Raw genomic sequence first — 13,046 nt, forward strand, 5'->3', positions numbered from 1 at the left:
TCTCTCTCTCTCTCTCTCTCTCTCTCTCTCTCTTTCTAGCACAATTGAAAGGGGAGAGACCTCCCACCCCAGCCCCAACAACTCTCTGGTTAGACAAATATCAGAATTCCCCTCTATTTAGACAAATATCAGAATTCCACAAGGTAGCAGTTATGGGGATGAGAGTGGGTGTCTGACTACAGTTTGAAAGCTGAACCTTTACAGGTCCTTTTCTCCATCCACTTTAAAAATCATGTTAGAGTGTTCAATAGATCTCAGTTCTTTTAGATTCCTGCATTTAATGTCTTGACATATCCTCAGGGAAAATGCCTTCGAATTCTCTCCGTGCAGGATCTGTTCATTGCACACAACTAATCAAAAGCAGCACAACAGACTCCAGCATCCCTACATATTGAGGTTGGATGCAAGGTAAGGACAAAACAGACACTCAGACCTCAGCCAATGTATTGGTAGCTCCCAGCAGGGTTGGGAGCCAGGAAGGGACCAGGAAGGGATGGGAGGTGGGAGGTGGGTTTGAGATGGGAAGGGGCTCTGTTTATTGGTAAGAGTAGCTCTCATCATCGTACTCCAACTCATCATCTTCCGTCTCATCCAGCAGCCCATACTTGAACTTCCGGTAGACGGTGCCATCTTGGCCCATATAGACGATGTCGTCCTCATCATCTTCATCGTAGTCCCGGTCCCTGTACTCAATCACTTGATCCTCGTCAAGATAGCTGCTCCTGTAGGAGGAGTATGACACGGTGGGCTCTGCCAGCTTTTCGTATCGCCCCTTTGCCACAGGCCGGCTTCGAGACTTCCGCCACACGACCACAGCAGCCCCCAGCAGCAGCAGCAGCATGGCGCCGGAGGTCACCAGCAGAGCAGTCTTGGTGTGCTCAAAGAACACAGCCTCCCTGGCTGGAAGGATGCACTCATCTGATGGAAGCCCGTCCCAGGAGCAGCAGCAAAGGGAGAAAAAGAAACAGAATTGGGAAAATCAAACTGTGAAGTAAAGAACGTTTTACATCTATTTTCTTAGGAGGCAACCGCTCAACGAAAACTCAGTATGTATCCCCCACAGAGTCCCATTCCATATCTGATAAAACCAACCAATGCTCCTAGAATGTTAAGTTGGAAATCCAAAAGGGACCCCAGATCCCTGTTTCGTGGGCCAGTCTCTAAGGGTCCAATCTTCTTAGTGATTCTTTGATTCCTGAGAAAGGGGTTTTTGTTTTCTGTTTTTTTTTTTTTTTCCCTTTACCGCTAAACAAGAACTCTGATTTTTTTTTTCCTGAAATGGAGTTATCTCTCTAACTATCTTTTAGACTGGTCCAACATGATTCTCCCACCCTTCAAGAACAAGAAAGCATAACTTATAAAGCCCACAGACTCTTAGGCATTTGTGGCCTTGGAAAATTTTGGGACCAATTTGTTGTGATAGATGAGAACTGGTTTGTAAAACAAGTGGATTTTCCAACCCATTAACTTCAAACTCAGGTGGGATTCTGGAGACAAATTCTCTGATCACTGTTTTTGGTTTTCTTGGATAGTCTTGGCACTCTTCTGAGCAAGAAACAGAATACTCTATTATCTTAACATTCTGACTACCATCTCAAATGACAAGGGATTCCTAGCATAATTGCAAAGTTTGAATTCCAGAGCCCTGCCCTTTCTTAGTCATAAGCCTCTGTTTTCAGGGCTTCACTGAAAACACAGACATATGTGCGTGTGTGTGTGTGCGTGCACTCAGAACCAGACAGGACCAAAAAAGCTCCATAGAAGAGTTAAACATTTCGATGATTTTTCTTACTTTATATTCGTCCATTCAGGCAGTATGACTTGAGTAGTTTAACTAATTTTATTTCCTTTTCTTTGTAATCTACCATACAATAAAGAAAAAGAAGAGTATGAGGAAAAGCTATCTGTCCAGTTGGTTGTAGAAATTTGTGAACCAAGAGGTTCCACGTAGATAGGCGCACAGTGTAGATAGGCGCACAGTGTAGGTAGGCGCACAGCGTAGGTAGGCGCGCAGCAGGCGCTTTGTAAACTAGGCATACTCCTTCCACACTGGACCGGGTCAGCTTTCTGAGGACGATGTGCCATTTTCCTGCAGGCCGCCCCACCTGCCCTCACCTGTGGAACTCTGGCAGTCGCAGCAGTCCTGGGATCTGTGGGGGCGGGAGGCATTGCAGCAATGGAGGCAGCGGTTGTCGTCCATGTTCAGCAGCAGGCCAGCTGAGCACCCGGTGCAGTTCTTGCTGCCGGGACCCTTGCATTCCATGCAGCTCTCGTGGCATTTTTTACAGTTAAAGTTTTCTCCCTGTTAAGAACAGGAAAGAGGTGGTTTTTTGAGGGCGGAGGTTTTAAGTAGGTGCTGGAGTTCTCGAACGGCTGTTTTTTCTCGTCCCTCTGAGTAGGGAAGAAAATGATTAGTGGTGGTGGCGAGGCGGTGTGAGGGTTCTAGTCCGTTTTATTTGTGTTGGGTAAAAGACCAAACCAAAGTGTACAATTGGAGGAGACCTTAGTTGGACCCTGACCTCTGAGACACTCGGCATTTTCACATCACTGCACTTTGCAAAAGCAGTATTCCAGGCATTAGTCAGTTACTAATTCCTTCTCAGATCTAGACCTGTTACTGCTGAGGTCACTACTCTCAATTGGCAACCTCAGGAGCAGAGGAGAAAGGCAGTGGCTCCCTTCTTAGTCTTTCCCAATATGATGCAATTCCCAGTGCTTTGTATTTGTCAACATATAGGTGGCACATTGGTTTCCATTTCTTTTTATTTTGTGTCTATGTGCAGTTTTTTCTTGTTGTTGTTGGTCTATGTATCTATGTATCTACATCTATCTATCTATCTATCTATCTATCTATCTATCTATCTATCTATCTATCTATCTATCTATCTATCTAGGTAAGGTCTTGCTATGTAGCCTGGCTGGGCTGGCTTCAATGATCCTCCTGCTCCTGAATGCTGGGATTTGATTTCTACTTTCCATCAAGCTGGTGTTGTGGTTTTCTTTGGCCCCTACTCTTTTATATTAGTTACCTGCTTAACTTCTATGGTTCCTGGATTCTTGTGCCTAGACTCAGAGTATAATTGGAGATTATAATTAATACGATTAAAACTCATTGCAAGAGGGTTCAAAGTCCATGGCAACAACTCTCTCCTTCCTTGGTGCTAGACGTATGGGTTAGGGAAAGACACTCCATTTAAATAACAACAACAACAACAATAATAGCTGTTGTTATTGGTGGTGGTGTGTACTAGTTAATTTTGTGTCAACTTAATACCTAACCTGGAGTTATCACAGAGAAAGGAGCTTCAGTTGGGGAAATGCCTCCACGAGATCCAGCTGCAAGGCATTTTCTCAATTAGTGATCAAGGCGGGGAGGTCCCCTTGTAGGTGGTGCCATCTCTGGGCTGGTAGTCTTGGGTTCTATAAGAGAGCAGGCCGAGCAAGCCAGGAGAAGCAAGCCAGTAATGAACATCCCTCCATGGCCTCTGCATCAGTTCCTGCTTCCTGCCCTGCTTGAGTTCCAGTTCTGACTTCCTTGGTGATGAACAGCAGTATGGAAGTGTAAGCCGAATAAACCCTTTCCTCCCCAACTTGCTTCTTGGTCATGATGTTTTGTCCAGGAATAGAAACCCTGACTAAGACATGGTGTATATATGTGTGTACAGATGTATGTGTAGGCATGCATGTGGAGGTCAGAGGACATCTTTTAGGAGCTGTTCTTTCCTTTATCATGGAATCTGAGAATTACACTCAAGATTGCTCATGCAGCAAGCACTTTTACCTACTAAGCCATGTCAGTGGCCCAGAAGATACTGACTTACTGTGCATCCATACCTTCAGTGAAACGGATGACAAGGATGAGGAACACAAAGGTCAGATGCTCAGTGGCAGGGCACTTGCAGTGTGTGCTAGGCACCACTGAAAATAAATACATGAAAAGAAAAGAAATAGAGAAGTGGGAATTGCTTTTCTTGAAGCAGTTGGGAGTATCTACTATGCCGGTAGAGTGTTTTCAGATGTTCTTGCCAAATCTTCTGGGTGCGGTCCTACCCATGTTACTTCTATCCATGTGGTCGTCAGTAAATTCTTAAACTTCTTGGAGCCTGATTCTCTGAACTTTAACTTTGATGTCAGAATTCAAAGAGAGCTTATGTGCAAATGTGTTGATTTATTTTAATTCAACTATCGATGCATTTTCTTATGGTTTCAAGTTTAGGAACACAACCAAGAATGGAGGCAGAAAATCAGTGGCTCCCAGGAAAGCTGGTTATCTTATACATGCTGTAATATGTGGAGGATATGGAAGAGCAGGGCTGGCAAGCTTCCTCCTGTGTTCTGTTCAGACAGCCAGAAAGAGGAGAGTTTGTATTTCTGTTGTAATGGGGGACTGAGCTTCCTCTGTGGTCATAACGAATGGATATAGGGCTCAAGTTATCTTAGATCCTTTCAGTTCCTGTGAATCTCGTGGAAGCTGAAGGTTGGTAGCTTGAGTATTTTATGAATGAAAGAGATGATACAGTGTTAAATGTAGGCTGTGCGGAGTGTAGTCATATGTAGGCCATTTTCACTACCCAGAAATTCATGTGGGAATTGAGCTCCCCAAGGGTGGGAGTGGGAGGGTGTACACCAAGCCAGGTCTCCATACCTTTCCCTCTCTGTATTCCCCTACGATACATTCTGGGATGCAGATTCCTTTCAGAAGGTGGTAGCTCCACACACAGGACAAGCAACTCCACGCCTCCTTTCCTGAAAGAGAGAGAGAAAAAAAAAATCACATTATGAGACAGATTTCAGATTCTAATCTTTGTCTTGCAGTCAGAGCACTTGGGAGTAAGGAAAATGTCAAGTAAATTGAAGCTGAAAGGAGACCGAGGCTATGACAAGTGTCTACAGGACAAAGTGAAGACACACAGAATATGTAGTCTCATCCCGGGGACTCTCAGTCTGGAGAGTTTGAAGACGAGAGATTGTGTGTCACAGCAAAAGATTTCTAGAAAACGAGAAGTCATGTGGAATGCTTCTGAAACCTGAGGGGCCAGGGTGTAGCCTGTGGGAGCCCCCCTGCCCAGCATACACAAGGAAATCCCTGGGTTCCATCTCCAGCTGGAAAAGGAACTGTTCATGAAGCCTTTCTTTCTTCTCCTACCATCAAACGTCTGTGGTTTCCTTGAGGATTTGAAATCCCCTTTGCTAGCTAGTTTGAAATATGCATGACTGTATACACAGCCTCCCTGCTGTGTAGCAGACTGGCAGACCAGTGTGACTGGAACTACGATTGCTTCCTTTCCAATTTGGCTCAAGTCCAGACCCCAGGTAGTATTCAGTGGAGTGTGTCAGCCTTGGTGGAAACCAGTAACTTTATTTTCATGCCCTCCTTTGCTGTATTGCAAGCCCTGAACACATAGCTTTCACAAAGACTTAAGTTCCTGGGCATTTTCTGTTTTTTGTTTTTTTTCAAGACTCTATTACTGCTTCTAAGGGGCCTTGAGGCTGGAAAGACAGACCCTTTCACATTTCCTTAAAATTCAGATCAGCTCACCATCTGCTTTGCCTTACACTGACCTAGCCTGTTTTCATCCGCCCTCCCCCAAACCAGCCCTGGGAATTCAACTCATACAGGGCAGCCCTGGGAATTGACAGTGAGGAGCAATGGGTAGAAAGAGTCAGCTTGCCACCAAAAGTCTCCAGCTGAGGGCTGGAGAGATGGCTCAGTGGTTAAGAGCACTGACTGCTTTTCTGAAAGGTCCTGAGTTCAAATCCTAACAACCATGTGGTTGGCTCACAACCATTCCCTCCCTTACTTTCCTCCCCTCTCCCTTCTGTTCCTGTCCTCTCTTCCTTTTCCCCACAGGATGTTGCTGTGTCCAGCCACCACCTCCCGACCCTCATGGCTGACTTCAACTTTGACCCCCATGGCTGACTTCAACTTTCCATCTTCCTCCCGTCCCAGTCTTCTAAGTGCTGGAATTACAAGTGTGTGCTGTGTGGCTGTCAAATAGCTTTCTTCTTCTTTTTTATTTTTTAAAGACTTATTTTTTTATTTATATAAGTGCACTGTAGCTGTCTTCAGACACACCAGAAGAGGGCCTCAAATCCCATTACAGATGGCTGTGAGCCACCATGTGGTTGCTGGAAATTGGACTCAGGAACTCTGGAAGAGCAGTCAGTGCTCTTAACCGCTGAGCCATCTCTCCAGCCCCAGTGGCTTTCTTCTTAACAACTAAACTTACTGGACAGTCGAAAGTGGACGAAACACAGGCACTCTGTTCATTCAGACTGCCAACTTTTTCCCAATTTGTTTTCCATGTTCTCCTGAATGTGACAGTTAATGTTTCAGAAAAATCTAAACTTTTTTTTTCTATTTAATTTATAGCCTAAGGTTGGGGGGAAATCCTCAACTTCTATAATCTGTGTGTTTCAAGACCAGAGTTAGCACAAGACCCTCTAACTAGCAAAGGATATGTGTGGTATTCTAAGGTCAGCAGAGGAGATGGATACAGAGGCTGGAAATGTGTAGCAGTGAGTTCTAGGCCCAAGCTCCACACAGGAAGACAAAGAAGAATCCAACCTGTGTGCTTTCTTCAGATCCACCCAGTGCTGCCAGTCACCCCCAAATCCTGTCTTGGGGATCCTGTGTTGATGAGCTTGAGAAAGGAATGCTCAAAGTTGCCATCCTTAATTTGGTAGGAAATGCCAAGTCTAGTAGAGAAGTGTAATGTTTTTACAACTGCCCTCTGTCATCATGAATGATGTTTCCAATCCACATTAAAAATGTTCAAATATGGCTTGTGCTTTGTTGTGATGTGCCTGTGATAAGACACATCAGCTTACCTAATGATGGTCCTTCGCTGGCTCACTGCACAACAGTAATGGGTAGAAAGTAGGTCTGTCAGGTTTAGTGAATGACGATACAGTTATTTATTGGCATCTTATTTTTGCCACATTTATGTGTGGATGTGACTAGGGGCTTTTCAATTCTTGCTCCTTTGACTTCCCCCGCTGTGATGATGAACCATAACTTGGAACTGTGAGCTAAAATAAACGATTCCTCCCCTAAACTGTTTTTTTGTACAGGTATTTTTTTTTAACTATGTTATCATAGTAGTGGTTTCAGTTTCTGAAAAACAAACAAACAAACAAAAACCCAAGAATGAAAATTACACCTGATTTCCTGGAATCTGGATATCTGAGATGGCTGAATAAGTGTTTGTTGAGTAAATAAATAAATGAATAGACACCCAGAATTGTAAGGCAACACCGGATGGAAAGCTGGGGAAAGGCTTTTGAAAAAACATGCTGAGTGCAATGGAGCAGAAAGCGGCCCTGGCAGAATGGACTGAAGGAGTCAGTGCTCTGAGAGGCAGGAGGCAAGGTTGGTTCTGATTTATAGTAAGTCACTGTGCTTGCATTGGAAGATGGAGTAAGAGGTAGTGAGGGATGGGGGTGAATGTGAGGGATGCTTGTGGGGGAAGAGACTCAGATGCAGAAACCAAACAGACTAAAATCAGTGCAGGAATGCTTCTAAACAGAAGAGTGTCCTATTATCTGCCTTGCGAGATCCATCTGATAGCATGGAGGGCTGGATGGCACCAGGTGGCTCCTAGTGGGGACAGGATAACCACTTAGCTAACTGGTACTAACTGGTGATTCAAGCAACAAACTGTGAGAGTAGAAAACCAAGTCATAGTGACACTAATGACTAAGAGATGGGAGGTGCTTAAGATGTCATGTGACTTAGAGACAAACTGTGGGGACCTAGAGATCAAGAAGAGAAAGGGATCATTGCTAGGATACTGTATCAGGCAGAAGGGATCCTGATAAAGCCATTCATCAAGGCTAGAAACTGGAAAAAGTGGTCTGAGGACACAGTGAGAGGCTTGGGGTGTCTGTTGAAAATCTAACATGAGATATTCAGCTAGAAATTTGATGTGTGGAGGAATGGAGTCATTAAAATCATTATTTAGAATTAGACCCACATGCATTGAGACAATGATGATAATGGCTAGGTGTGGTGACGATCATTTGTAATTTCAGCATTAGGGAGGCTAAGGTAGGAGGAGTGTGAGGTCAAGACCAGCCTGGTTTTCATAACACACACACGCACACGCACACGCACACACACACACACACATACACACACACACCGCAGGATGGGTGGGGGGGTGAGAGACAAAAATACATACATGGACACATAAACCCCCCAAACTTGATCAGATTGGCCTTTGTTTGATCCAGGTGTTAGGCATCCTGGCCCCCAAGACTTCTAAATAACTCAAGGCTTTTGAATTAGCATGAGGTTGGGCAACCTTTTAGTACACAATCTTCTAGGAAAATGTTTATCCTTTAATAACACACATACATCCAAAAATTAAACGTGGAGCTGGAAAGATGGCTCAGTACTTAAGAACAGTGGCTGCTCTTCCAGAGGAGGGGGATTTGACTCCCCGCACCCACTTCATTGCTCCCAGCCATCAGTGACTCCAGTTCCTGGGTATCTTCTGCCCTCTCTGGCCTCTGTGGGCACTGAATGCACTTTGTGTACTGGCATGCATACATGCAGGCAAAACACCCATACACATAAAATAAAAATGCATTGCTGAGCATGGTAGTGCACACTTTTAATCCAATCAAGCACTCAGAAGGCAGAGGCAGGCAGATCTCCTGTGGGTTCAAGGCCGGTTTGGCATATATGGTGAGTGAGTGAGTTCCAGGCCAGCCAGAGCTATGTATTAAGACCTTGTCTCAAAAATAAATAAAAACCATACATTAATTCAGGTTCTGATATAGTTGGATACATTCTAAGCCTACTGAGATGGGAAAACAAATAGCAGAGAAAGGAAGAAAAAGAGATTTGACTAAACTCTCTAGATGAAGTGTTTTCCATCCAAAAAGCCAACACACCCGAAGGGTGTCAGGGTCAAGCACTTGTCTGCTCTGTGCAGGACAGGAAGCGGGCAGTGCGCAGTGTCAGGGCCAGCTACCTGTCTCTGCCAGTTCATGAAATGGGTAGGACACAGGGACAGTCAAGACTGTAACAGGAGCTAAGTGTTTCCCAAAATCCTGGAACCAGAGCCAGGACTCAGAGTTTAAACAGCAGTTAGGGCAGCATTCTGCTGTAACAGACAAGTCCTCCTGTTGAGATCTGTACTGCCAAGATTGTCACCTCAGGGGAAAAATGGACCATCCTAGTCTGGAGAGTGTTTCTGGTGGGAGAGATGGGTGGAGTATACGGAAAAACAGATTTTAAGAAGTAAGGATGTATTCTGGTCTACATAGCAAATTCTAGGACAGCCAGAGTCACACAAAGAGATGCAAAACAAACAAACACAAATCATAAGGATGGAGGAAGAGAACAAATCTAACGCTCTCATTCACAATGAGCTAAAGTTGAACATTCAAAAGTACACAGATAAAAGAAAGCTAAGAAAATCAACAACAGGCCTAGCTAGCTAGGGGCATAGGTGAGCTCTTACAGCGTTTGCTTAGTATATGCAAAGCCTGGGTTCAGTCTCCATCACCTCCTAAACTGGCTATGGTGGCAGATGCCTGTAATTCCAGCAATTTGGGAAGTGGGTGCAGGAAAATAAAACATTCAAGGCTATCTTTAGCAACAGCTCATTGTGGTCAATGTGGGACAAAAAAAAAACATTTGGAGCTGATCATTTTCCAGTTTGTAAAAAAAGGAATTATTTACCACATCCTATACATTCATTTCTTATACAACACTTAGAGAGCACTCATCAAGTGTTGTAAGAAAAAGCAGGAGCAGGGCTACAAATGAATGTTATATAACCCTGATAATCCTTGCTCTTGCTGGGTGGGGGTCACAGTTGGAGAGATGGACATATTTAATTAAGATGTAGTGTAAGGCTGGGAATATAGCTCTACAGAACAGGCAAGTGTTCTTGCCTAGCATATGGAAGGCCCTAAGTTTAATAACCAGCACTGGAGAGAAGTCACATGAAAAGCTCCAGTGAAACACTGAATTACAGAACAGGGATGGAGGAAGAAGCCTGCCAGAAGGACAAGATTAGCGCTTTAGAGATGATGTTCAAGCTGGGCCTCAAAGTCCCGTGGTTTTGTTCTTGAGGAAGGAGAGCTAAATCTCAGCGTCTTGTGAGATAGTGGCATATTAGGTGGCTGCTGAGAGATTCTGTGTAACTGTGGGTCGTTCTTGACTTTAGAATATTTGAAATAAAAATTAAGATTGAAGTTAAGGTGATCTGGACAGGGAAAGATTTGACTCACCTATTTTGTTTGTTTGTTTTGTTTTATTTAGACTAGTTGTACTTGGCTTTACCTTGGGTCTCTGGGCTACCTAGTCACTGATGTTTTCGGTCATCCAAGCAGTGTCAGGTCTGGGTTCTGTCTTGTCGAGTGGGCCTTAAGTCAAATCAGACATTGGTCGACTATTCTCACAGGCTTTATGCCACCATTGCCCTAGCATATCTGCAGACAGGACAGATGGTAGATCAAAGGATTTGTGGCTGAGTTGGTGTTTGTTTCTCTTTTGGTAGCCTCTAGAGTACCTTCTCACAGCAAACATGCTAGAACATAGGTTCTGAAGGCTCCAGCTTGACCTCTCAATGACTTGTGTAGGTGTCTTCAGTAATGGGGTCTTGCTGTCATTCTGGGGAGAGCATTCCATTGTTTTGGCAATAGCCTGGGCTGTTTAGGGATTTCCATGGCACTACCTTGGCCAACAACTCAAATGAATGCAACCCCATTTCAGTACCAGAAGCCTCATTTGGTAACAAGGCATGATGATTGAATTTCCTCCCTCAACCCTATCTCCTTCTCCTTCTGCCCCCACCTGATCTTCCTATTCCATCTCCCATCCCCGTACACCCATAAAATCTGTTCTATTTCTCCCTCCTAATGGGAGCTGGGCATGGTTGTACATTCTGGTAGACAAAGGCTAAGAGGATAAGGCATGAATATCATGTGTTTAAGGACAGTCAGGGCTACACCTTTACACAGGTAATATAGCAACATATGGGGGGGATATGTTCATTATGTATTTGTGTGAAAATGTTCTTGTTTTGTTAAACTTAGGATAATACAAATTGATGTGATGCCAGTCAGCATCCAAAGGACTGTTAGAAACGACGTGTATCCAGAAGGGCTGAGAAAGCCACGGATGTTTGGAAAAGGAGAACAGGGATGTGAGCTACTCTCTTTTGCATGGTTTAAGTGTGACCATATGTTCTGGCAAGAGGGGTACGTAGGAAGGGTCCACAGGTCTTGAAGTTCAACTGTGTTGTAGGTATGTAGGTTCATTAGAAGGCAAGATGCAGAACAATACCAGAGATAACACCAAGGTACCACCCCGGGCAGTGGTTAAATGGCGGTCCCACTGACATTGATTTTATGATCTTAAACACAAGCACACATCTGCAAAACAGTATCGGGGCTTGGGAGAGCTTGAGATAGATGCCTTAGGGAGTTTTAAAACTGAAGAACATAAATGGATTTCCCTAGATAGTTGCTATCATCAGTGTTACATTTTGAAATGAAATGTCCCACAGGCTCATGGACTGGGGGCTTGGTTCCCAGAGGACAGACTCTGGGGGAGGTAGTTAGGTATTGACTTAATCAGTGGATGGATCTTTCAATGGTTTCATAATCTAATGGCATTCTTTGGAGATGGTGAAAAGTAGGGTCAGTTGGAGGATTGTTGGGTGCTTATGGGCATGCCCCAGTCGTAGGTGTCTGCTTTCCTCTCCTTTCCTAATCTTCACTGCCTGGCTACTGAGCCGACTTCTCTGCTCTATTTCACGATCCTGCTGCCACCGTGGGCCTCACTACAGACCCTCAGCAGCACAGCCAGCTGACTGCAGACCAAAGCCTCTGCAGCCATGAGCCAGATTCTCAGGGATTTGTCACAGCAATGAAATCATACAGGTCAGGAGGAAGCTGTGTGTAGGTGGCAAGCACTCCCAGCAGACAGGATGCCTCTGGTATCAGCCTCAAAAGGCAGGAAGCCTGAAAGGTACCAAGGATGTTGCAGAAGCGAGTGGGCAGACTGTGGATGCTGAAGAGGCTTGAGGAAGAGTTTGGGAAATGGGGGTGCCCCCCCCCAGGAGGAAAGAGGGAGAGAGAGAGGCAAAACAGAGAGGAAAACCTTTTCAAATTTCCATTTTCATACGCAAAACATAGGCATAGGCATACTCTTACCGCTGCACTTGTCACAAGTGGGGTGGCACCTCTCACAGGTCTGGGTGTGTTGGTCTGCATAGTAGTGCTCAGGGCAAGCGCGGTGACACTGTCCCTTGGAGCGTAGGAGAAAGAAAAATGTATCGCAAGACTGGCAGTCTGTGGGCTGTGGGCCTCGGCATGACTTGCAGCTCTTGTCACACTTCTCACACCGGCCGCTGGTGCTTTCTCCATAATATCTGTAACCAAAAGGGAATCGCAGGCATATGCAGATGGACACCAAAACCCATACTTTATACGTGCACAGTCCCACGTATAAAGTGTGGCAGCATCCACACCTCCTCTTTCATGCTTTCAATTATCTCACATTAGTTCTCAATGCAGTATAAATGCTATGGGAATAATTGTTATGCTATATTGGTTCAGAAATAATGACAAGGGAAGCAATCCTGTGTTTAGCAGCAGATGCATTACTTGTATTTCCAGTCCTTGATCAGGTATGGAAGCCGCAGATGTGTAGGGCTGAATGGACTCTGCTTGAACCAAAGGCTGTGTCAGACAGGGTTCACACACCAGCCTGGCCTCTTCAGTCTCTTCACTCAACCTGACTCATGGAATTATTGACAAGATGCTAACGGATCTAGTGAGCATGGAGTTGCTTACCTGTGCACTGGGCTTGGGGTTGCTCACCTATTCACTGTTTGTGAATGTGAAGCTGGAAGCACCTATAAGGTTACTATCACACACAGTGGTGACACAACAGTCCTCTACCATCACCGCCACTTCTTGTTCTTCCTTTGACAGCTCCACATTTAACTTTAACCTTTGCAGAATCACACCCTGGATGGAAGAGCTCTCCTCTCCTCTCCTCTCCTCTCCTCTCCTCTCCT

At 44.8% G+C, this 13,046-nt stretch overlaps 1 protein-coding gene across 2 annotated transcripts in view; it reads right to left on the minus strand.

Moving 5' to 3' along the window:
- Pcsk5 (proprotein convertase subtilisin/kexin type 5) overlaps positions 1-13,046 on the minus strand; it is a 405,046-nt gene continuing 392,000 nt past the window's right edge. Inside the window, exons 35-38 of one of the 2 annotated variants that reach the window (XM_029535426.1) lie at positions 12,178-12,395; positions 4,646-4,746; positions 2,116-2,302; positions 1-918 (exon numbers count right to left, since the gene is read on the minus strand). In XM_029535426.1, coding sequence (XP_029391286.1) covers positions 536-918; positions 2,116-2,302; positions 4,646-4,746; positions 12,178-12,395 — 889 coding nt within the window. In that variant the 3' untranslated portion in view covers positions 1-535. The remainder of the gene's footprint in view (positions 919-2,115; positions 2,303-4,645; positions 4,747-12,177; positions 12,396-13,046) is intronic. The other variant, XM_029535430.1, reaches the window with a different exon arrangement.

Source organism: Mus pahari, chromosome 1, assembly GCF_900095145.1.
Source record: "Mus pahari chromosome 1, PAHARI_EIJ_v1.1, whole genome shotgun sequence".
NCBI classification, from domain to species: Eukaryota; Metazoa; Chordata; class Mammalia; order Rodentia; family Muridae; genus Mus; species Mus pahari.